The sequence below is a fragment of the Gymnoscopelus braueri genome (genome assembly GCF_963280865.1).
Source record: "Gymnoscopelus braueri genome assembly, chromosome: 17".
NCBI lineage: Eukaryota > Metazoa > Chordata > Actinopteri > Myctophiformes > Myctophidae > Gymnoscopelus > Gymnoscopelus braueri.
Genome location: NC_137617.1, coordinates 16,538,219 through 16,562,781, shown reverse-complemented (window position 1 = coordinate 16,562,781; position 24,563 = coordinate 16,538,219). Strand labels below are relative to the sequence as shown.

At 40.7% G+C, this 24,563-nt stretch overlaps 1 protein-coding gene across 1 annotated transcript in view; it reads left to right on the top strand.

The window, feature by feature from the left end:
* The first annotated feature begins 5,311 nt into the window (after positions 1–5,311).
* Positions 5,312–24,563, top strand: part of LOC308105263 (integrin alpha-M-like) — a 37,755-nt gene continuing 18,503 nt past the window's right edge. Inside the window, exons 1-9 of the mRNA XM_080455901.1 lie at positions 5,312–5,401; positions 11,476–11,578; positions 11,757–11,875; positions 13,146–13,216; positions 13,408–13,522; positions 13,886–14,019; positions 22,787–22,932; positions 23,027–23,177; positions 24,339–24,486. Of these exons, the coding sequence (XP_080312027.1) occupies positions 5,371–5,401; positions 11,476–11,578; positions 11,757–11,875; positions 13,146–13,216; positions 13,408–13,522; positions 13,886–14,019; positions 22,787–22,932; positions 23,027–23,177; positions 24,339–24,486 (1,018 nt within the window). The 5' untranslated portion in view covers positions 5,312–5,370. The remainder of the gene's footprint in view (positions 5,402–11,475; positions 11,579–11,756; positions 11,876–13,145; positions 13,217–13,407; positions 13,523–13,885; positions 14,020–22,786; positions 22,933–23,026; positions 23,178–24,338; positions 24,487–24,563) is intronic.

The following is a 24,563-nucleotide window of genomic DNA, read 5'->3' as shown; positions in this document are numbered from 1 at the left end:
AAAAGTTTGCCAAAAATAGCAGATCTACAAGCTCATATGCGTTGCTTGGTAATGGGTTATGAGCTTAAGAGATTTGGTGTACAGGAAAACAATGGAGTGGACCAATTAAATTACAAAGCCATGGGAGACCCCGGTCAACTAAGTATATAGGGTTTAAGTGGTTAAAAAGCAATGTCTGGCAGAGATCTGTGCTCTAGTTAGCACACCTTTCTAGTGCTTGACTTTAGTTCTGTTATGTTGACTTTGTTTTGTTAAGGGCCCAGATGTATTAAAGGGATATTTCACTTTCAAAAATGTTTGGGGTAATTTTAACATCTACTCATGCTTTTGTGAGCACCCCAGACAGTTTTTAAGTTGCTTGATTCAGTATTTAGATATTTGATATTAATTTTATCAGACACACCCCCTTCCTTTACAAACCCATTGTAACTTCAAACTCCATTTTAACCATGTTAAATTCAAAGAAAACATCCGTCCTTGGTTCTGGTGACTGATATTGGCCTTCTAATATGTGAGGGGCCGTGTTTTTTCATTTATTTATTTTTTAATCAAATTTTTATTTATTTTTCAAGTAAAACAAACAGGTGAGATCACCAAAGCACACAAGAGGCCATACTCAGGGAAAACCAAGACAAAAAAGGGGAAGGAAAAATAAACTGATAATAATACACATACACACATGTAGACATACAAAAACAAAAATAAATAATAAATAAATACAAAACCCGGTCAGACAAACTCACAAAAAGCTAAATAAATGAGACAAGTCAAAAAATAAACATGCATACATGCATTAGATGGAGACATGCATACATGCATTAAACAAAAAAGACATAACACATAACAAGCAAAACATTCAATACAATATGGACATCCACACGAACAGAAAAAAAAAAAAAAACACAGACAAGTACAAGACAGGTACAGACAGGGACAGACCAACACGAGACAAACACAAGACAAGCACAGGACAAGTACAGGACATGTACAGGAGCCACAGGTACGGGGAAAGGGAGAAATGGACAAGGCCGCAACCCAATACAGATTAAAACTAGCCAAGTGACTGAACTGCATCCAGAGCTCTGGACCAGTTATCCACAGTGTCAGCTCTGGCACCGTTCATTCTGGCAGTAGCGCGCTCCAGTAAACAAATATCCGAAAAACTATTAAGCCAGTTTATTTTCAAATTAATAGTTGGTTCAAACCAGTTTTTAATAATAGTTTTCTTGGCGGCAGTTGAGGCGGCTAGTAATATGTGTTTATCCTGAAATGTTAACAAAATATTTGGGTTATATCCAATAAGAAAAAGGGCAGGGCAGCTGGGAAGAGGTTTACCAATAGTAACTCCTTAATCCAAATCCAGAAACTTTTAATTGAGGGGCAATACCAAAACATATGTAAATAGTCTCCTTTAGCTGAAGAACAAATGGTACATAGATCAGAGTCCACTAGTTTACATTTAAATCTACGCTCGGGCGTGAAGTAAAATTTATGTATGAATTTATAGTGAATAATTTGGTGAGCTGCATTTTTGGATGAGGAGAAGATAATGTTCCAAATAGAGGGCCAGTTCCAATCTAAATTTAAAGCCTGGAATATCCTTTCCCAACTATTTGTAATTAAGAGTGGTTTTGTATTAATAGAAATAAGTTTGTCATATAATAAGGAAACTGGTTTGATCTTAGTTGTAACTATTGGAAGCAATGGGTGTTGAGGTAAAGCTGCATCCCAGGGTACCCCATACGTTCTTAGAGCAGTGCGAAGCTTAAGGTAAAAGAACCATGAGGAGCCTGGAAGAGCATAAGCTTCCTTCAAGTCCTGAAAAGACCGGAGACATTGATTATCAAAGATATCGCCTAAGACATGAACACATTTTTTTGACCATTGTGGGAAAGAAAATGGTATAGATCCTGAAAGAAGAGCATTATTGTGCCAAATGGGAGAGAGAGAGAGAATGAAAATTGCAATCAATAGACAACTATTTCAATATGCTGCGCCAGATGGATAGTGTGTTGGCAATGATTGGGCCCATACGCAATTCTACAATTCTTTGTTTGATTACAGTAAAGGGTAGGTCCTGAATCCTGATTGGAGAGGATATAGCATTTTCTAACACTCGCCAAGATGTATCTGATGAGGAGTCCAACCAGGTATTGATAGTTCTTACTTGGAAGGCCCAATAGTAGTATTTAAAGTTAGGTAGGGAAAGGCCACCAGCGTTTTTATGACAAGAAAGGGTGGAAAAGCTGATCCTAGGAGTCTTCCCATTCCAAATGAATTTCCTACACATTGAATCAAGGTCCTTGAAAAAATTTGATGGGAAGGGGAAAGAGGTAACATAGAAAATAAGAAATTGATTCGAGGGAGTATATTCATTTTTATGATGGAAACACGACCATGAAGACCCGCTTTTAAACCAGCCCAACCGTTAAGATCATTTTTTACTTTAGTTAAGGCCAAGTTATAATTATCTTTAATTAAATTTGAGATTGTAGGTCTGATTTGAATACCTAAATAAGTAAAACCATGATTTTGTGATTGGACTGGAAGGTGACTTAAATCAACAGATGTACACAGCGGCATAAGTATTGATTTAGACCAATTCATTTTGTAACCAGAGAAGTCAATTAGTTTTTTCATTTATTTTTCATATTCTTTGGGGAAATGAAATAAATACAAATAAATAACCAGGTTCAAATCCGGGGTAGAAGAGGAAAGTTACATACTGTAGTGCAGCTTTAAGTTTAATTTTGATAGTTCACAAGTCAGAACAATATTACACTAACAAAACTAGTCCATTGTTCATGTCCATTGCACAAGGGGAAATGAAAGCACAGACACAGACTGTAAAAGCATTCTTTGTATGCTCTCTCTTTTGTTTGCACTACAGTTCCAATTCTTTTACAGCTATGTAGCAAACAAGTTTGTGTACCTTACTTTCAAAAGGAGTACACATTGTAAGTAAACATAACATTAACATAAAATAAATAGCTTATTTTGTATTTTTAAGTTTTCAAGTATATCAACTCATCAGTAACATAACAAGATAGTATAGACTAGTAACATGCAATTAATCATACATTAACAATTATGTTATTAAGTATTATACATGAAGACATCCACACAAATGCACGCATGCACACTCGAGCGTGTATGTGAACACACACACACACACACACACACACACTTGTACTTGCAAAACAGTATTACTTGGAAATACTAGTGATGGAGGGTTATGTTAGTCACTGTGGTTTCTTAGAAAGGAATACCAGCACTCACTTTCATCCATTTAGGATCTTGTTTATTATAGTCTTAACTCTTAACACCCCCAGCAGCAGCTCATAAGACGGACGTTTCAGCCCACAGACCTTCCTAAACGTGTATTGCTGTGAGTGCTGTTATTCATTCCTTTCCTTCTTTTTTTTGCCTGAATTCTTCTGCGCGCGGCCTCAGCTCTAGCGCCCGCGCCCACATAGCGCCCGCGCCCACTTGGCAGCGCATATCAGTGGCGTAGCCAGTGGGGCCATGGCTCGGTCAGTAGCCTAAAGACCCTGTAGCGTGTCTGATATGTGGCATAGAGGGGCGGATTTTAATCTCCAGAGAAAACATCCGTGGGCTACCATTGGTTCAGCGATCTGTGCGCCCGCCCTGCACCCCTCCTCCTCCCCCAATGTGCAGTATTGAGAGCCCTGACGTCACAACATTTGGAGTGATGGCCACTGCACTCTGGTTGGTTGGAATACACCTAGGGCCCAGGTAGAACCCACTTATAGCCCACATGGGCATCCCAGTTAAGAACCACCTCGGCCCCACATAGAATTGCCTAGGTGGGGCCCACCTAAGGCCCGTTTCGGTGGTCACAAACGGTGCTAGGGTGACCACCTCATTTGGTAGCATGCAGGGACCTTAAGCAGCAGTAATGTAACTTAACACAGTAGAACCAAAATGTGCAGAAATGACATTGTGTGACAAAAACCCACAAAATACACTAAAGTGAAACTCTTCAACGGGCTAATTAGGTAGCATTGATGACATTTACCAGACTAACGTTCATACAGGTTGTTGGTAAGATGTGTAACATAGCCGTTTCAGTCACGACAACAGCGTTAGCATTAGCCGCATGCTAACGCTAGTCGTTCGTTAGCTTAGCTACACTCTAACGGCTCATTATAGGCAGCGCTTGGCTAATAGTCATGTAACCCAACTAACGGCAACACAGTAATGGACATAAACATTGACATACATGCTTTAGACACTATTAGCAGGCTGCATTAACAACCAGCAGCAACAGAATCCAAGTAGCAGGCCACGTTAGCAGCTAATGCTGTGTGTGTACGATGAGGGTTGGCAGGTCTGTTTGTCGTATAAGCGATTTTGGGCTTATGTGGGCGCACCATCTACAATGGACTAACTGAGCAGGAATAGTAACATTCACCACACTAACTTTCATTGTTGATAATGTGATTTCACAGCTGCGTCAGCCACGACAACCACGTTAGCATTAGCTACATGCTACGTTAAAAGTGCTTTAGCGTTAGCCGCATGCTAACGGCTCATGTTAAGCACCCCTGGCCACTAATCATTAAAATACAACGAACGCTATCACAGTAGTGGACATAAACATTTGTTACATTAGTAGCAGGCTGCAGTGACCTAAAAGTCTTGACAATAGGAATGACAGGGTGATTTATTAGAGAAATGACGGTGATTGTGCTGTCCAACTCAGCTCGCCCAACTATCACGGAGCCCTAGCAGGGAGCTGTGTGTCTGAGCGAGTATTGGATGCTGCTATCTGTTTGCATAGACCACGACAGCGCTTGTTTCTTGCCCGTTTCACGGATGTGGCAACGAAGGTGCTCAGTTTTGGTCGCAGATGATGATGATTGGCTGTTAAAAGAACCATCCGGAAGTAAATTGCGAGCTGGCGAAGTGATTTGAAATGCGTTTCATATTAATTGTAAATCGTGCAAGTAGAGTAACGGTATGGGAAGCAGCTGGTGTTACAGGCAGAATATTGAGGAATTTGGGGGGAAAATGTGGAGTTAGTTGGGCCATGTGTGTGCCTCCATACACTTGTGTACCCTCCATGAGTTTGGCCGCCAATTATGGTAGGAGGATGCTTTTCTCCCTTTCAAGTCACTGTGGTTTGACACACACCAGTAGGCTGCCTAGAAGAAGGCGAAAGTGGTCAAAGTGACAATAAATATCAAGATCACGAACAGATGGGCGGACACGTAGGCTATGGGCAGAAGCCCTTTGTGGGTGTGTGTTTCTCTCTCTCATTTCTGTATTTCAAACAGTAGTATTAATTCACTGTGAATAGGAAGCACAAGCAGAGAGGTTTTTCAGAGTTGTTCATCACAGGAGAGGATGGGTCACGCTTTGCCTTGTGTGATCCTCTGTGAGTATATCAATATCATTAATAAGTCTATTGAACTAGTAAATTAACTATTTCAATGTAGATGTGGTGGCTGTAGGCCTACTTAAAAAACAACGTGTTCAAGTTAAGCTGAGTTTGTAAAGCCTACAGTAAAAGCATGTCAATAGAATCAGTGTTGTAGTTGATTTTATGCTGGATGTCGGATGTTTTTGCCTTGCTGGAAATGTATAATTTCAGCAATATTTTAATTTACAATATTTTTTCAAATTTCACTGCCAAGGGTTTTCCAAAACAGGTAGCTTCTGCCAACATTTTTAAGCATTCTGACTAATCTTTCAAGAACCACAGAATATTTATCTCCAGTATGATCACTGTGCTTCCATGAAAGAAAGAAAAAATGTCATCGCAACCTCCTGTTCGTTTGCTATACCCAGTTGAAAATAGCATGTTTCGCCAAAAATACATAACACAGGAGCCGAGATACAGAATATTTCCTAAATACTTTAACCAGGAAGGGAATGGAGCAGTAAATCTTTGGATCGCGTTATCTCCTGGCTCTGTGTGAAAAACAAAAAAAAACAAAAAAACGAAATATATGTATTTAGTTTTTTTGACGGAGATCTCCATTAATGGCAGTGAATGTGTTCAATAACAACAAAACAGGCCAAAATACGCCATAGTGACAGCATGGGGTAAATCGACTCCATATTCCTTTTGGAAAAATCTATCTAGCAACATCTTTTTGTTTTCATGGGCCAATAATGGAGGTCCGACATCTGCTTGTCTGATGATAAGCAATACACAGTTTTGTGGTGTTACGTCAAAACATTTGTTAGTTAGTCCCTAGATTGTGTGTAGACAGTTTGGTGCAGATTGCAAAAAAATCCTAGGAGTGGGGATTTAATTTAATTTATTTCTTCGTATAATTCAAAATGGTGGAATATTTAAGAGGGGCTGAACTTATGGGTCCTTGAGGGAAAATGTGCTCCTAATGAGGAAAGGCATGTGTGTAAAAAATGTCAGGTCAAATGAGACATGAGTTATGCCCGTTAAAGTTGAACATTTTCAATCAAATGCTAAAGCGCCCCCATTTAGACAGTCAGAGTAAGATTAGTTTCTTAGCCATTTGGCATGACCCTCTACCCTGACCCTCTACGCTGACCCTCTATACCATTCTGCTAAGTTCCGTAAAAAGTGAACTGCAAAAAATGTTGGAAGAAAACTAAGGAATAGAATTATCACAATAAATGATCTATCTAGGCTCTCACACACACACACACACACACACACATGCTTTGAAACATTTGTCCCATTTGTTATCTCTACCAGGCCGAAGATTATGTGTGTGCGTGTGTGACTCATGCAGTTGATATGCACAGTAAGGTTATGGTTGAATTAAGGCCAATGCTCAGATACTCACATCTTTGAATGTCTGTATTTCTCACCTTTACCAACAACAGGGTGTTATCATCATTGGTTAAAAGAAAAATACATTTCCTGCTAAATGTTGCTGCCTTGTTGCTACCTTGTAAGGAAAGTGAAAACAGAATACAATCACTTGGTGCTGTGGTGCAGATGTGTGTGTGTGTGTGTGTGTGTGTGTGTGTGTGTGTGTGTGTGTGTGTGTGTGTGTGTGTGTGTGTGTGTGTGTGTGTGTGTGTGTGTGTGTGTGTGTGTGTGTGTGTGTGTGTGTGTGTGTGTGTGTGTGTGTGTGTGTTTGCTTTATGGTTCATATGAGTCACTAAAGGAAAAGGAACAATATTGACCACAATCAAGAAATTGCTCTCAGTAACATTCAACATACAACATTTTCGGTATGGGTGTAACGATTGGGGTAATGATTTCAAACAATATGTTAGGGAGAAACAAATAAATGCTTTACTTCAATGCCAACATTAAGACACATCACATTCAATTGTGCACAAAGATTATTATGAATATGAACTTTAAGTCATAATGAATACAATAATGTTATTACGTCCAAACTTATGCTTAAACGTTTTTTATTTTATTTATATATATATATATTTTTACATATATAAAGACATATGCGTTTCAAGTACAGAACCATCAGAATTGGGGTAAGTGATATTTCTTGTTCATTTTTCTTTTTTGGGTGCCACAGAGTGTTAGTTCGGTCAAAGGGGTCTCTCCAGCTCTTTAGTAAACAGAATATAAATACATTTTCAGAATTTGCCAATCAGACAAATCGGACGAATTGGACGGATCCGTCTTGATGACTTAAAAAATAGATAATATGAACAGATTTGCGTGATGTTTGGACAACATTTGTAGGAATAATATGAAAAAATATGGGTGGCATTTGTTCCTCAACGTAGTATGGCATTCACGAATAGTAATTTTTAGCATTCGACTTATTCGACCTTAAAGTAGTCGAATATTTGATATTTTTTTCATCCAATACAAACAAGCCTATTATCATTAAAATGCCGTGTTGCAGCCTTGAAAACCATCAGCGAGTAAAGGGTTAACTACAGGCTGTGAAAGGGAGAGTGCGTTCTGATTGGTCTCAACCCAGAGCAGCTGTTCCAACATAAGTACAATTCTGAGGTATTTCCAATTATAAATGATTTTACTTCTACTCCACTACATCTCAAATATTGTACTTTTTACTCCACTACAATTTTTTTTAAACTTAAGTTACTAGTGACTTTTGTAGATCTTGATTATTATTACAAAACATACATTAACCACTTCAGACCTTTGCGGCCACAACGGCTCATGACGCATTGTGAGCTTGTAGATCTGCTATTTTCGTGCTCTAACAGCAGGCTATGAATACCAGATCAACTTCACTCCATCGCGAGTAGTGAAACTCGCGAGTCGCGACCCGTCTTGTTATTAATGCCACACGTTTGCACCTTTGTTGGATAAGCATAAGATAGAGTTGAATAAAGAAACATGACATCACCGCAAGAGCTACTAGTGTCTACCAAACTGTGGATATACTCTGCAATTGGAGGGACTGCTACTGTACCCTGGACGTCACGAGTCACAACCTAATCTAAATTGTAAAACAAACTACATTAATGACAGGGCCGGCCCTAGGATTTTTGTGGCCCTAAGCAAGATTTTTGTTGGTGCCCCCCCCTACCATAGAAGTGCAAGGATTGTTACTATAAATAAATGCTGGTTAGGCTTATCAGATATAATAGCAGTGTTAACAACGAGCCTTCCTGTATCTATTACAGAATAGTATTAACTTGGCATTGAAGACACAAACTGTAGGCTATTGAAGATTCAAGATTTTGCTGTGCTATGACGCGCAATTTCAATACTAATGAAGTACTCAATTCAGTGACCTACGTTCAATGAAGTGAATGGCAGGTCGTTGAAATGTGTGAATTCCTTCGCCAGTAGCTATTAATTATCACCCCAAGAACAATAGCCACGCACATGATAAGCCTTCACCTCAGAGTTATACTAGTCAGATGGTCAGACCACATTCTTGCTGTTTGTATTGCTGCGCCCCCCAACCCAGCCACTCCTGGGTGCAGCGTATGCGTATCAACGTATCAGATACGCCGTTTCGAACTGTTTTTGAGTGTATACGGTGGTGACGAAAAAAATCTGCAGGCCATACGGCGTATACAGCGTACCACGGTAGAACACACCACTGCCATTGGGCCGAGAGCCATGTTTTTTCTGCTTAAACAAAAAAACGTTCTGACATGCGTGCTGCTGTTTCAGCGCCCCACCACATATGAAATTATTTGACAATCAACAATGAATGGATTAGGAGAACTACCAACACCAGAGCTCACAGCTGCTTGTCTGCTGTAGAGAAGCCCCTGCTAAAAAATCATAAAAAAAAAAAATCTAAAAATTAAAAAATAATATCAGAGTAATCGACATTGGTGTACAACGTCGAATAGTGGCTTGGATATTCGAATATTCGAATATTCTGTGAATGCCCTACAACGTAGTGCGAATGTGAGTGCAAAGTTTCACCGCGATTGGACGCTGCGTTCAAAATGAACCAATCCTGCAAACTTTGGGAGCCAATCTTAGCCAATCAGGATGGAATCTGGTAAATCGGACTTGATCGGTGTTGATCACATGACTATAGAGATACTGTGTACCGATTTGCGTGTTTTTTGGACAAAATCTGTAGGAGTAATATCCAAATATGTTTTTTACATAAGTCGGTCTCCTGGTGGCGCTACAAAAGGCAGATGTGAAAAATGCAGGTCAAAGGTTTTTCCTTGGCCTCTAGGGAGTGCGCATAAAAAGTTTTAGAGAGATCGGTGCAGTTATAGGTAAAAACACGAATCGGCCTGTTATAGCGCCACCATGAGGCTGATTTGAAATGATTAAGTGGCATTTCTTCCTCGGCCTAGTGAGAATGTGCATGCAAAATATCACGGAAATTGCATGATGTGTTCATGATTTGAGGCATTTTGTTCAAAACGGAGCAGTCCTGCAAACTTTGGAAGCCATTATTAGCCAATCAGGATGGAACATCTGAAAGACCAGTTTTGTTTAATGACTATCCACAAGTTTCCTAGGGGTTGTGGGCATCACTTCCTGTCGATTTCATTGGATTTCATTGGATTTCATTGGATCTGATTGGATCAAATTGACAGGACGTGATGCCCACAACGCCCTATAGGAAATTGTGGATTGAGAGACTGTGTACCGATTTGCGTGATGTTTGGACAAAATCTGTAGGAGTACTATCAAAACATTTTTTTTGCAAAAGTGGCCTCCTGGTGGCGCTATAACAGGCCCATGTGAAAAATTTGGAGCAGAGGTGCAAACGTGTGGCCTGAATTGGCATCCAGGTGTGCACAGTTTCACTGCGATCAAGCCAACAGTGCCGGAGATTAGGCCTGGCGGAGACAACAGGGTGCAAAACATACTCTCTCAACATGCCTTTCGGCCTGGCGGAGACAATAATAATCCAATAGCAAACATAAACCACTGTTGCTATAACCAGTGGTGGACAGTGATTTACTTGAGTAGGCTAGTATAAATATAAATCTTTGAGTATCTGTACTTTACTTGGCTATTTGTATACTTGTGACTTTCACCCCACTCCATTTCAAAGACTACCTGACTCTACTACATTTCTAAGAAGGCAAAAAGTGCATTATGAATTAACCACCCCCAGACAGTTTTTAAGTTGCTCGATTCAGTATTTAGACATTTTGATATTCATTTTATCAGACACGCCCCCTTCCTATACAAACCCATTGTAACTTCAAACTCCATTTTAACCATGTTAGATTCATCAAAAACACCCGTCCTTGGTTCTGGTGACTCACCCTGCCCCCCTAATACGCGAGGGGGCGTGTTTTTTCATTTTAAATATATATTTTTTTTAAATTGGAAAAAAAAAAAAAAAAATTTAAATAAAATAAATGAAAAAAATTATCGGAAAAACACTGACCCCTCACGCATTAGGAGGGCATGGGAGGGCACGGGTGTTTTCGACGAATCTAACATGGTTAAAATGGAGTTTGAAGTTACAATGGGTTTGTATAGGAAGGGGGCGTGTCTGATAAAATGAATATCAAATATATAAATACTGAATCGAGCAACTTAAAAACTGTCTGGGGGGCTCACAAAGGCCTGAGTAGATGATAAAATGACCAAAAGTTTTTTTGAAAGTGAAATATCCCTTTAAGTATAAAAGCAGATCTACAAGCTCACAACGCATTGCATCGCGACACGTTGTGAGCTTTAGATCTGCGATTTTCACTATTAATATTTTTTGAAAACTTCTGGAAATCGTTTGTCATTTGTTCATTTGGGAAAAAAGTCTAAAGCACGTACTTCTGAATACTCCAGCACTTTAACTCAAGTACAAATCTGACTGAGCAACTTTCACTTGTAGTTCGACGTACAGTAGCTGAGCTTTTTACAACAACATTTAGCTAAGGAAAGTTGTTAACGAGTTTGCTCAAATTTGTCTGCTGTGAGATTTGGTATAAATGACAAAAAGATTAGCCTTCTATCCCCTTCACGCAGGGAGTTGCAAACTTGACAAATGTCACCTGTATGAATATACAGTAGTACAGTAACATTTCTTAATTATATTGATAAGCCTGTTGTTCCTTGTTTTTGCTCAGTGTTCCAAGCTGCATTTGGTTTTAACATTGATCCTGCGGTTTGGAAATCCTTGAGTTCACCTGGTGATGGATTTGGATACAAGGTGGTTCAAAGACAATCAAGGTACGGTAAATAAAGACAGAGCATGGATTTGTGTGTCTGAACACACGTCTAAAACACTGACATCACAATCATTTCTCCCCATGATAAAAGTTTTTCACAACAGTCATTAATTGCCACTGGATACGTTTCTAAAAATTACATTTCTGGATGTATTCAATATTTTGTTAACACATTTCAGGTCACAGATTGCTCCCAGCTTACTGGTCAGTGCGCCCCTTTCACAAGACAGGAGCGGACAAATGAGCGGACAAATATATAAATGTTCTACAGAGGCATGCAGCCCCATGTCTATTAAAGGTAGACAACAACATTAACATCAACATAAAAAGTTAATTAAAAATTGTTTGCATTCACTCATTTATAAGGACGGTATCACTTTGTGCAAGTGGCGACTACATGATTTTAGAACAAAACATCTGTAATAATAATACTGGATATGTATTAATGTAAGGTGAAAAGTATTTAGAGTAATCCTGACATAAGATGATCGCAGACTACTCAGAAATAGATACTGAATGTTTGACTTACGATGTAACAGGGAAGGGATTTTATTTGTGACTTATTTGAATCTGTTTATTTCTGCATATATTAATAGTGTGGTTGTTTAAACCTATGATACTAAAATTAAAATATCACAATATAATGTAACTAGAGGTCCGGGCGCCCGGCCCGCTAGCCACGCACGGGGCTCTAGCGAGGGCGCGCTTATTTTGGGGTACCAAAATCGTGGGATAAAAATTTCCCAAAAAGAAGTTTAAAAAAAGATTTTAATTAAAAAACTAAAATACATGGGGGACCCCCTGGGGGTCTGCGGAACCCCTGGGAGTGTTGGGACCCCCGCGGACCCCCGTGAAACATTGCGGAACCCTTCGGCTGTTTTTTTTTCCATGAAGGTTGTTGCTTGTTTCTGGCGCACATCTGGCAACACTGACCTGTCTGGTTGTCTTTTCCCAACGTGGCAACCCAGACTGCCGAGCGGCTGCGTTGAGACACTGGCGTGTTTTAATGTTTTGTGTGGGATGTGCATGACATATTAGCGTGAGTGTGGTGTGATAGAGAGACATGAGCAAAGTGAAAGCAACGGTGGGGGTTGAAGCGAAGTGGTCGCGTCGCGTGTGTTCTTGTTGTGGGGAGATTTCAATAGCGACTGCGTGGTGTTGCGTTCGGTTTCGCTCGGCGGTGGTCGGTGGCGGTGCTCACGCTAAAGGGAACAAAATGGTCTACCCGTAATGTTGTCCGGCTCACGGTGTTTCGGTTGCGCTCGGCGGTGGTCGGTGGTGACGCTAGGGAACAACATGGTCGACCCGTAATGTTGTGAGTTTGTGCTGGCCGCAATTAATTATGCTCCGAGGAGGCAAATGTGTGGTGAGCAATGAAAAGTAGCCTACGCCACCCGTAAATTAATTGCGCGCGTTGTGGCTTGTGTTGTTAGTGACATGACGTGATATGTTGTTGTGTTTACTGCAAAACAATGACATGGGGAAATTATGGCTTTTCATCTTTCCAATGTATTATAGGATATGTTGACATTCATCTTTCCATCTTCCTTGTGTTATGTTAAATACAGTGCCAGATTTTGCCGTCAACATGTCCCTTGGCTTGACAATGACAAATGACCCTACCACAGGAAAGACAATTGTGAGTTCATTAACTGCAGTTATAGTAATTGTAAATACCAAAGACAGCTTGGTTTGTGTTTTGACAGTATTCTCTCTCTCTCTCTCTCTCTCTCTCTCTCTTATTTCATTTGTCTCTAAGCATATGTGACAGTGTAACACAAAACGAAAAAATTGTACATTGAGTTCAGATATTCTGTTCTCCCATTCCAGGCATGTGGTCCAACCATTCCAAGAGAGTGCACAACTATCACCACATACAATGGTGTATGCTTAGAGATAAGTGCAGATGACACGGTTGGATCATCTGTGCCATCATCTCTTGAAGGTAAATACTGTATGTTGATTTAAATACAAGTACTGACACACGCGCACGCGCGCACACACACACACACACACACACACACACACACACACACACACACACACACACACACACACACACACACACACACACACACACACACAGTTGATAAATGAGGGCCAGTGTGAGTAGAAAGACATTGTGACATCTTATAATGAGCATTAGTGAGGACCAATTATATTAAGGTAAGGTTGAGAGTGGGTGAAGTGCTCCTTTAAGAAAATACTGTAATATCAATATTATGTAAAGGTTGCAGAGAAACAGCAGAGTACAACAAAAAAAAGATGACTATAATGTCCTTATTCTTTTCTTCTTATCTTTTAACAGATTGTCCTGGGGGAGCAGATATTGCATTCTTACTGGATGGCTCAGGCAGTGTTTCCCCCTCTGATTTCACAAGAATGAAGACTTTTGTTAAAAGTGTGATTAAGTCGCTAATGAGAAAAACTACACTCCTACAGGTGAGACGAGTATAATTGGTCAAGTAAAATTCCAACTTTAAGGATTTTTGTCCAAAACGCTGGGCCATATTTGCTATGCTGCTGAAAACATGCTGACCGGATTAGAAACAATCCATAGCTTTTTAGACGGGTGACGTAGTCGTCCGTCTCTCTAAACAGCTTTGAGGCATTTGGCCTTAGCCCCGCCCCCCTATAAAACATTTGGGGAGTGCACGCCCACAATTCAGAGAGAACTGCATTTCAAGGCCAGACACAGTCTGGTCAGGTCGCTAATCTGCCATGAGTGCGAGGCTGCGCTGGCCTGCGCTGTTGCCCTATCTCTGCAGTCTGCAGCCAGCGAAATTAATACATTTTACATGCACTGCTAGGTTGGATTGGATATGCTACTTGTCTTAGTTGGATTAAACCCAAACAAGTGGCTCAATATTAGCCACATATTCTTGCTAGTCAAAACCTCTCCCTCCGCTGTATAGCTCCGACAACGGAGGGAGAGGTTCTGTAGGGGCTATGTCGTGCGCAGTAAATAGCAGATCTACAAGCTCACAACGCGTCATGAATAGGACGCGTTGTGAGCTTGTAGATCTGCTATTTACGGCATGCAACACCAAGTATGTTGTGCTCCGTTCCCCCTCTCATTAATTTATGACTTAAAGTAGCACGGATTTACCACTGTGAAGCAGAGATGGGGACTCGAGTTGGGGACTCGGGACTTTTTTTGGACAAATAAATGAATGAAATGCCCAAAAAACTTCCACTCCCCTGTCCCCTCCCGCAAAGAAACCTCCGCTCCAGTGCGCGCTGCGCGGAGCTGGCTCCCAACCGGCTTCAGTCAAGCTGCTTCATGCTGCTCATTAACGTAAACATGGAGAACAGTTATCTTGGCATATGCTTACATTTTTTATAAGATGGTCGGATCATCTGTGACAGCACGTTTAGGAAACATCGGGTTTTCATTTTGCGCCGCTGTCTCGTTAAACCCAGCTGGGTGAATATTCAACACTTCACCACGGTAACGGCTACGCTCATGTAATGTTCACTGCATTAAAAGCTGTGGTTCTCAAACCTTTTCAGGCCGTGACCCCCCAAAAGAATCATATTTGAACTGGGGATCCACATTTAGTTTGACTCGGTTCCACAGATAAATATTGTGAAAATAGCAGATCTACAAGCTCGCGAGGCATTGTGAGCTCCGTTGTGGTTCCGACCCCACAGGTTGAGAACCACTGACTACAAGCAAGTTACATGTCTATGTTGTCGACCACGTAATGTAATATTACAGACCTCACAGGCTTATTTGGTTTCCAAAATGCGTAGTGTCATACTCCGTCGCGCCACATTGTTTATGTGCCCAAAAGATCAGATCTGTAAGCTGTCGACACGCCATGACGCAGCGCGTTGATAGCTTGTATGTCTGTTATTTTGGGTAGGCAGGCGACGGCACATTACGCGCGGTAGCAATGTATCTGGGTTTGAAGAGGCTATGATTGATGTAAACTTACTGTAAGTTACAGTAGCCTACTAGATTATAGCTGGCAGTTGTCACACTAGTGTAGCTCTGTTCGGGATTATTGCACAAAGGTGGATGATGAAAAAGTTGCACTTTGCGAACGGGGACAATAGCCTACTTGGACATAACTGCGTCACTTCAGAGGAAAGTAAATGGAGCTACTTCAGAGGTGTTTACACACCCCTGGAATCCATTAGAATGGTGGAAATGGAACGTAAACGATAACAGCCAAAGTGAGTCCATATCTTTCCTGAAACTGGCCGATGTATAGCCATATGCATTGCTACTGTATGTGACTGTGTACCACCGCCGGCCGGGTCGGTCGGGGGAGGTCCGTGTTGTAGGAGCGTTGTCGTTACACTCAAGAGACATCACAGCAGTGAGCACTAGATGTAGGCTATACCCAAACACGTTGACATGCCAATCTTCCTTAATAAAACATATGTAGACTAACTAGCAGGCTGGTTGGCTGTGTGTGAGCCTGTGCCTTCCGCAGTTGAGCTGTGCTATAAGACGCAAAGGAGCCTAAATGAGTGTATCCTACTACTATTTTGATAAACATTCATTCTGTGCATTTCTCACTTCGGGTTGGGTTTGTGGACCATCATAACTGTATTTCAGCCTTAGGCTACATTGTATAAATGAATAAATAAATTAAGAAATTAAGAAAAAAAAAACGAAAAAAAAACGTAGTAAAACTTAAACTCCTCTCTCACACTCTTCTCCACTGCCCATGTCCCGCCTCCCCGCGTTGTGACTGTCATGTAAGCATGTAGGAGCTCGGCTAATCAGAGGCAGTAACGTAGGACGCGCAGCTTGTCAGTCACAACCCCCCCAGTCCGCCCTGGAATGTCACCAGTAAAGCTTACCCGCTTGCTTCACATGTTAACTAGGTGTCCGGAGTATTTGTGCAATATATTAGTCCATATTTTTCAATTAAGAAGTGTTTAAATCCCGTCTGTGACCGATTCTGTTGGAAGTTCCCATGGGCAGTACTGACGGGGCGCATCCGGTGAAAGCCGGAATTACACTCAATGTAAACAGGAATTAAACGAGGGGGGGAAATGGCGTTCGTCCACAGACGGGATTTAAACACTTCTTTATTGAAAAATATGGAACAAATTCTAAACAACTTCTTATCAGGTAACAACTACATATTCTTGTAACTCATGTCTTGCATTACCAATGCTGGCCAAATCAATCAACTACATGGCAGAAAACACAAGCATCACACATCCCACTACCCACTACATGCCTGACCTCGCAAAAAAAATAAAAAACTCCCACAGACGTACAGAGACTGACCTGCTTCACACTGTCACCCGTCTACACATGACATCTTATGTCATACTTCCTTGTTTTCCACTGTAGAGCTTCACATACTGGAGGCCCCATAGATATACAGTAGATCATTATATGTGACATAAAGTCCTCAATGATGGTAAAACATCTTATCTGGGCACCGTACAATGCCACACAATGAGTAGCAACATGATGTTTTAAAGGGCCAAAGAGACCAGGGAGGATACTTTCCAAATGTCATTATAGACCAAATCATCATTGTGAAAAGGCTCGAACGGCCAAGGCTCCAAAGACAGTCAGAGATGCATTTTGGGGGTTTTTATTTCGCCCAACTCCTCCATCGAACTCCAGTGCAAGAATATATACATTTAGCAACAATAATACTGGCCTAAAAGTCAAAAATAGAGCAATGAGAACAATATATAAGCACTCCCAACTGGATAAAAGCTCTCTTCAGGCTAAACCTTGCTCACACAAGGCCCTGTAGCTCTCCCTCAGGGATGTTACCTGTGTTTCTGCCCATATCTAACTGACTCCATGTCTGTCCCTGCAGCCTCCATTAAATAGGGAGTGGATCCTACCACAGGACACAGAACCAAAAGCAACAATTCCAAATACTTCCATAAATAATCCCAGAGCTTCCCCCGTGCCACAGTATAAAAGTAACCTAAACATTCCTAATGATGCGTTACAATTAAACAAATATAACTTGGGGTAAAGACTCAATGACGGTTTAAATAAACAATACTCCTAAAGCATATGAAACACCCCTCCTCCACAGCACTTGGCACCTTCCCAATCAAGGGGATTGCCTCCAGCAGTGTAGGAGAGACAACCAGCAAACAATCAGTGAACATTTCATTATCAATACACAAGTTTAAAACCATTAGTCCTTGCATAACTTTCAATGCAGTCAGATGTGTGTATATAGGGCACGGGTTGCCCTGTGACAATCATGACATCACAACCAAAATGTATTTCCTGGTAGATAACGGCGGCAGCATTGCGCTGGAGCAGTATTGTTCACTAACCTAATCTGGAAGAACAGGACCCTAGGGTTGTAGTCGAGACCACCTAAAGCGAGTCCAAGTCAAGACCAAGTCCGAGGGGGGGCGAGTCCGAGTCAAGACCGAGTCCGAGAGGCCAGGGAGGGGGTCGAGTCCGAGTCGAGACCGAGACCGACGGGAGGCGAGACCGAGACCGACCGGAGGCGAGACCGAGTCGAGACCGAGACCAGAATTATTAATATTTTTTTCTTATTTGATAGAAAATGTTCGAATCAGCCTCATGGTGGCGCTATGACAGGCCGATTCGCGTTTTTACCTATAACTGCACCGATCTGCTTGAAACTTTGCACACCCCTTAGAGGCCAAGGAAAAACCCTTGCCCTGCATTTTTCACATCTGCCTTTTAGAGCGCCACCAGGAGGCTGACTTTTGTAAAACAAATTTGTTGCTATTCCTTCAGATTCTTTCCAAAAATCACGCAAATCAGTACACAGTATCTCTATAGTCATGTGATCAAGACGGATGTGTCCGATATTTCATATTGCATCCTAATTGGCTAACATTAGCTTCCAAAGTTTGCAGGATAGGTCAGTTTGGAACAAATTGCCTCAAATCATGAACGCAGCGTGCGATTTCCGTGAAATGTCCACTATTGACACTAGGCAGAGGAAGCCACAATAACCTACCTGACCTGGCGGAGACCTGTGCCCCGAGGAGCACTTTTTCTAGTTTTTTTATATTTTTATTTAGACATTTAAAAAAATCTTTGCATCTTTTAATGAATGGCAGAGCAATTAGCTATTTAGTTATGTTTACTGAATGAGTTACATCTCAATGGTAAACCTAGACCAAACAACAATGACCAAATTGACCAATGAGCCAATGATCATCATTACACATTCACGTTCCTTACAGACAGAACAATGAAAAATACTCCCATTTAATGACAAGGAGCCACCCTTACATAGCACATCGATATGTGCTACTTTAATGACTGAATTACATGTGAATGGTAAAGCTATTGACCAATCAATGACTAAGTCTCACACCCCCAGCTATGAATCAGTGTTTCAAACACTGGTGAGACATTCGATTTAAACACACTGTCATTCAATATGCGTTTGCATCTTCAGTTTTAAAATATGTAAACGTCATATTAACAGGCTACAGTAGCCTAGTTAAATATATATTTAAAAAAGCAGATCTACAAGCTCAAAATGCGTCCCATGGCGACGCATTGTGACCAGGCCTGGAATTTCATCATTTTAGGGGCAAGGCCACTTGGCCTTTGGTGTTGTCATTTTTTTGTGATTGAACTTGCACTAACAATGACTTTAGTTGATTTTGCGCTATTTAAAATATTATATTTCTTAATTATTAATAATTGAAGCTTGTACATTGGCTATTTTCACCATTTTAAATTGTTTTTAAATAATAAAAAAAGTACGTACAAACAGCGACGTTCTGTATCAGTACATGAGTTAGTTTTAGCATATTTCATTCTAATTGTCTACTATGACTGCCTATGAATTTCATGGCCTGGGTAGGTAAACCTGGCCTGGCGGAGATATGCCATGTTGCGCACAGCAGAACAACAGGTGAAGGCAATGAACTTAAACGAGGACTGTGCTGCGCAGCAAAAACGGCTCAAACTATGTCAAACAGTCACATTCTAGCTGCTGAAATAAACCTTTCATTTAGATCATTGTTGACAAACCAACAGAACATGGATGTTGTTTGCAAAAGGATTATTTATTTCTTGTCCATTTGTTTGTGAGGTGAGGTCACAGCTTATCTCTACTTTTGTATGATATTGATAGCCTATACTTTCCCAATTTGTTTGCAGTTAATTTCTATTGCTTACTGGATATTAAGACTCTATTTTGGGATTTTGCTGTATTTTGTCAAGTATTAATCTATATTTTGCTGTTGATCAAGTGTCGGGTTTTGTGATTAGATGCGCACACGCGCTGCCAGCCACTGACAATCAATAATGTGCGCAAGGAAACCTTACTGAAAGCCGTCTCTAACCATCTTTAGAGAATCTCGTTTATTAATACAACCACAGGCTATACAGTGAACACACAATAAATAAACAAACACCTGGAAAGCTTGCGCTGTTAGTGGAAATAATTTAAAAAGTATATAAACTAGAGGGACATGGCAGAGTGTGTTCTGCTGCGCTGTCAACCACGATATGATGCGCTCCAAGACAGCTGTCCATAAGCGCCAGACAGCTCTCTTAGAACGTTAATGTGAAGGCTCCTCATAATATGGGTGTAATAAATGTATTTCATGGCATTGTAGTGACTTGGTCTTCGACTCGAGTGGACTCGGTGGGGGTAGAGTCCCGAGTCCCTTAGTCCGAGTCCGAGTCAAGACCGAGTCAAATTATGGGCGAGACCGAGACAAGACCGAGTAAATCAAAAAGCGGTCTCGAGACCGGTCTCGTGTACTACAACCCTAGAGGACCCTTATGATATTGTTATGGACACTATTATTTGGTTCTAAATATCCACATGTTGACAAACTAGACATATATAATGTTCCGGACTAATAACTGCTCTACACATTTGTTTACAAACATTCTGATCTGGTCTATTTACATACAGTATGGGTAAACCACAACTGCAAACATTACTAAACCAATAAAATTGCCATTACTGCAGCATGGAACAGCTGATTTCTAACATTATTAATGATATTGTAGCTCTCTGCTACTGTTAGCGCCACTGCACTTATATATTAATATCACTTGTTGCATCATGATTTTAAAAAAAGCAAATCAATGTCTTGAAGCATGATTTGTTCTCTTAAGTTGTAACTATTTTTGTTAAATAAAATAGTTTTATTTCTAGACACAGGTACAGTTTACTTAATAAAAAGCACTATGGAAGTATTTGTAGAAACATACAAATACTATAAAGAAAAAGAACATTTTTATCCTTTTCTGAGATCTGATTGATTATGTAATTTTGACACAGACCTTGATTGTGACCTACTGATCATTCCCTCCATGTCTGGCCACCAAAAAATGAGAGAGAGGGAATTAGATGGCACAGTGTGATGTCACATGGCAAAGGGTGACATCATGTTAATTAACTTCAATTACTGATCATTCCTACCACTTCCTTTCACAAAAGTTATTTTGTTTCATGATTTAGTTCACAGACAGGAGTGATTCAAATAAACAGCCATGCATTGCTGTGGACAGGCTAATAAGCATCTTGCGCCATACTGTAGGTTCCAGGTTTATAACAGGATTCAGATAAGATGACGTGTGGTATCTGAACCACTGACTATGTTTTGGTAAATATCCTACTGTTGCCAACAATGCCATATTGTACTTGGTAAAATGTTCCAGAGGTGTGTATGAATGGTTGAAGAATGGATTGAGGCGTCCCTCCAGTCAGTCAGGTTACTTGCATGATCCGATTTATTTCATAACAACAGAGTACAAACAGCTTTCTATGGAGCCGCAGTTCCCACCGTCGGCCCCTCTGCCTCTGAGTGACACACACACACACACACACACACACACACACACACACACACACACACACACACACACACACACACACACACACACACACACACACACACACACACACACACACACACACACACACACACACACACACACACACACACAGTCAATCTATATAGCAGTGGCCACATTTAGATCTAAAGAAGGGAGGCGGATCTTGTATGGGTGTCAGCCTTGAAAGGTGAGACCCCACATAGACAAACAATAGATCACACTTTGAGTCCCTTTTTCGATTGTATGGGCCAGGAAGGGAGGGGTGAAGACAAAGGCCTAGAAGACCTTCTGTCTCCCAGGTAAAACAATAGGAATGCTAATTGTTCTCCCCACCCAGGCTACGGCCAACGCAAACAGCCCTCTTGCATGTTGTTGAAGGCAAGGGGCCGGGGGGGCGGGGCTCTTTCCTCTACAATAGAAGAGTTAGGACGTCACATTCTAATACAACCCGAATACCAGTTTTGAGCACCAGCCTCAGTGGCGCACCTCGCTAGTCATTGGACTACCAATCCACTACCTTTGGGAGTCTGGTTTCGGCTCCCGCTTGGGACAATACTTTTTCAAACAACCGCAGACTATTTTTTTCGCCGATAAAGTATAGTTTTGGACCATGACGGAGGCGCGCCGACTCAGCAGACCTTGAGGCAGAGGAGTCGCGCCCGAGCGCCTCCAGGCGCGAGTGCCCACGACGACCGGCCGATGGTCTGCTAGTCGACTAAGCGTCGTCCGAGTTATGTACCGATAGGCACAGAATCGTAAATAATATTGGTGGGGACTGCGTTCGCCCCAACTGCCACTCACTGCACTAACTTAGCCCGCCAGCCCCGCCCCCTTGTGCTCTCTCCCCACCCGCCAGCCCCGCCCGCCCCCCCCCCAGCCCCTTGCCTTCGACAACATGCAAGAGGGCTTTGAAGCAACTCTCATTACGTCATTTAGCAGACGCTTTTATCCAAAGTACAGACAAGTACAGACTCTCCTGTCTGTACTTGTGAAGTGAAGTAATCTTAACATATGGCTTAGATCTGTATGTTATGTTATGAAATATGCAACAACGGCCACAATTCTACTGTACCATTTTGGAATTCCTAAAGGCATCTTTATGAGATGCACTGCTTCCTGCAGCTTCTACATACAGTCTGACATGACCAGATATAGGCTTACAATTCATCATTCATCAACGCTCATGCAGACGTTTGCATAGTCAACTTTATTATCAGCAATAACAATCACAAAGTAAAAGGCACGTGACATTTATTGTGCGCCAAAATCCAACACAACTACAGTGTGATAACTACAAGAGTTATACATAAAAACTCAGTGTTAGACGAACGTCTACCAGACGTTTGAGAACAAAACAATACAAAACAAAACAGTGATTTAAATATTTTTCTATTGTACCTGTGTTTGCAGTTCGCAGTTGCCCAGTACTCTACAACCCCCACCATCCACAACTATTTTGACAATTTTGACACCTCAGGATATTGGGAATCTCAAATTGATCTTATTAGTCAAAAAAGAAGAGGGACGTATACAGCTAAGGCAATTCGATATGTTGTGTAAGTACCCTTATATTGACAACATTTCACAAATGTCGAACATTTTATGACAAGAGTTTAGCATGAACGGTTTTATTTGTATTTTTTCCGACAGCCAAGGTGTTTTTTCAAGCTATAGAGGATCCAGACCAAATGTGAACAAGTTCCTGATAGTCATTACTGACGGAGTGTCTCATGACAGAGCTGAATTATCTAATGCTGCTGCCCTAGCTGCTAAGGAAGGCATTGTGCGATTTGCTATTGGGGTAAGTTGTCTTACTCATCATTTAAAAATGTATGTACTAAAAGGAAAAAAAATATTATGATGAATGCCAGAATTGAATTCTAATTTTCATATACCATAGCTCATACCACATAGAGTACAGGCCACTGAAGTGTCAAGAATGTAGCACAGACAGACATTAGTATCTACTGATACTTAAGTCTGGAAAAACGTTTCCATTCAAGAGTCAAGAAGTTTTATTTGTTACATGCTCAAACAGTTAGCTGTTTGAGCATTCTTAGCTCATTGTTAGCTCAGTCTGGCTCCGCGAGACTGAGCTAATAAAGTCCAACATGATGGTATAACATTATATCTAAAACAATGTACTGTATAACACAAGTAGGCAATAAGGTTTATAATACAAGGGGACTAAGAAGTAATAAGTAATAAAGTATAAAGTATGTAAAGTGCAGAAAACTTACATGTGCAAAAAAGGACAGCACCATAGATAGGCATTGGCTTCTTAGAGAGAATTACATTAGGCTAGCATATAATACACTGTATAATTAGTGACACTGTGTTTCAGTGTCAAACACAGCAAAGAAGTATTCAATCCATCTGTGATGTGATTGCTTAATACAAATATGATGCTTTTGCTCTATATGAATATGTGTTGTTTATGGTATCTCCATAGCAGGTGACTGTGTACATAGAAGTAGGACACCTATGACTTAATAACTGTATACTGTATTTAGGTCTGACTCTGGACAGACTCAATACAAATTCCTACTTTGCATCAAATGTTCCTAGTTGTATCAAATATTAGCAGTATATTGTAGATCTAGGATTAGTATTTGTCATAAGACATGACTACAACAACCTACAATAAGTGATGAACTGGAATTATTAATAGTAGCCCAATCAGGGAACCCATCGTCAAATAAAAAGGAAAAACAGCGCCTCCAGCGTTTTTCACTTTTGCATTTGATCAAGCGTAGCTCTGAATCTGTTCTTGAGAGATTAATAGTAGCCTGATGTCACTACTCAGGATTCACTGGGATTACTATTTAGTTTCAGTACATGCTCAGTTTTGAATCTACAATATAAATGTTGAGATGAGCAAAGAATTTTAAAACAATAACTTAATATAAACAGTAACATAGTCATTACAAATATTGTAAACACTGTATCTTGGTATCCTTAGGTTGGAAGTGCTTTTGATGATTATTATGCAAAATTAGAGTTGGACACCATTGCAACCGATCCGTCAAAAAACGTGTTTCGAGTGACCAACTTTCAAGCTCTTGATGGAATCAAGGAGGCTTTGCAGAACAGCATCTTTTCAATTGAAGGTACTTTATAGTTCCAACGTCCAAATAAAATCAGTTTTCCCTACCCATTAATAATTGAGTAGTGAGATATTTCTTGT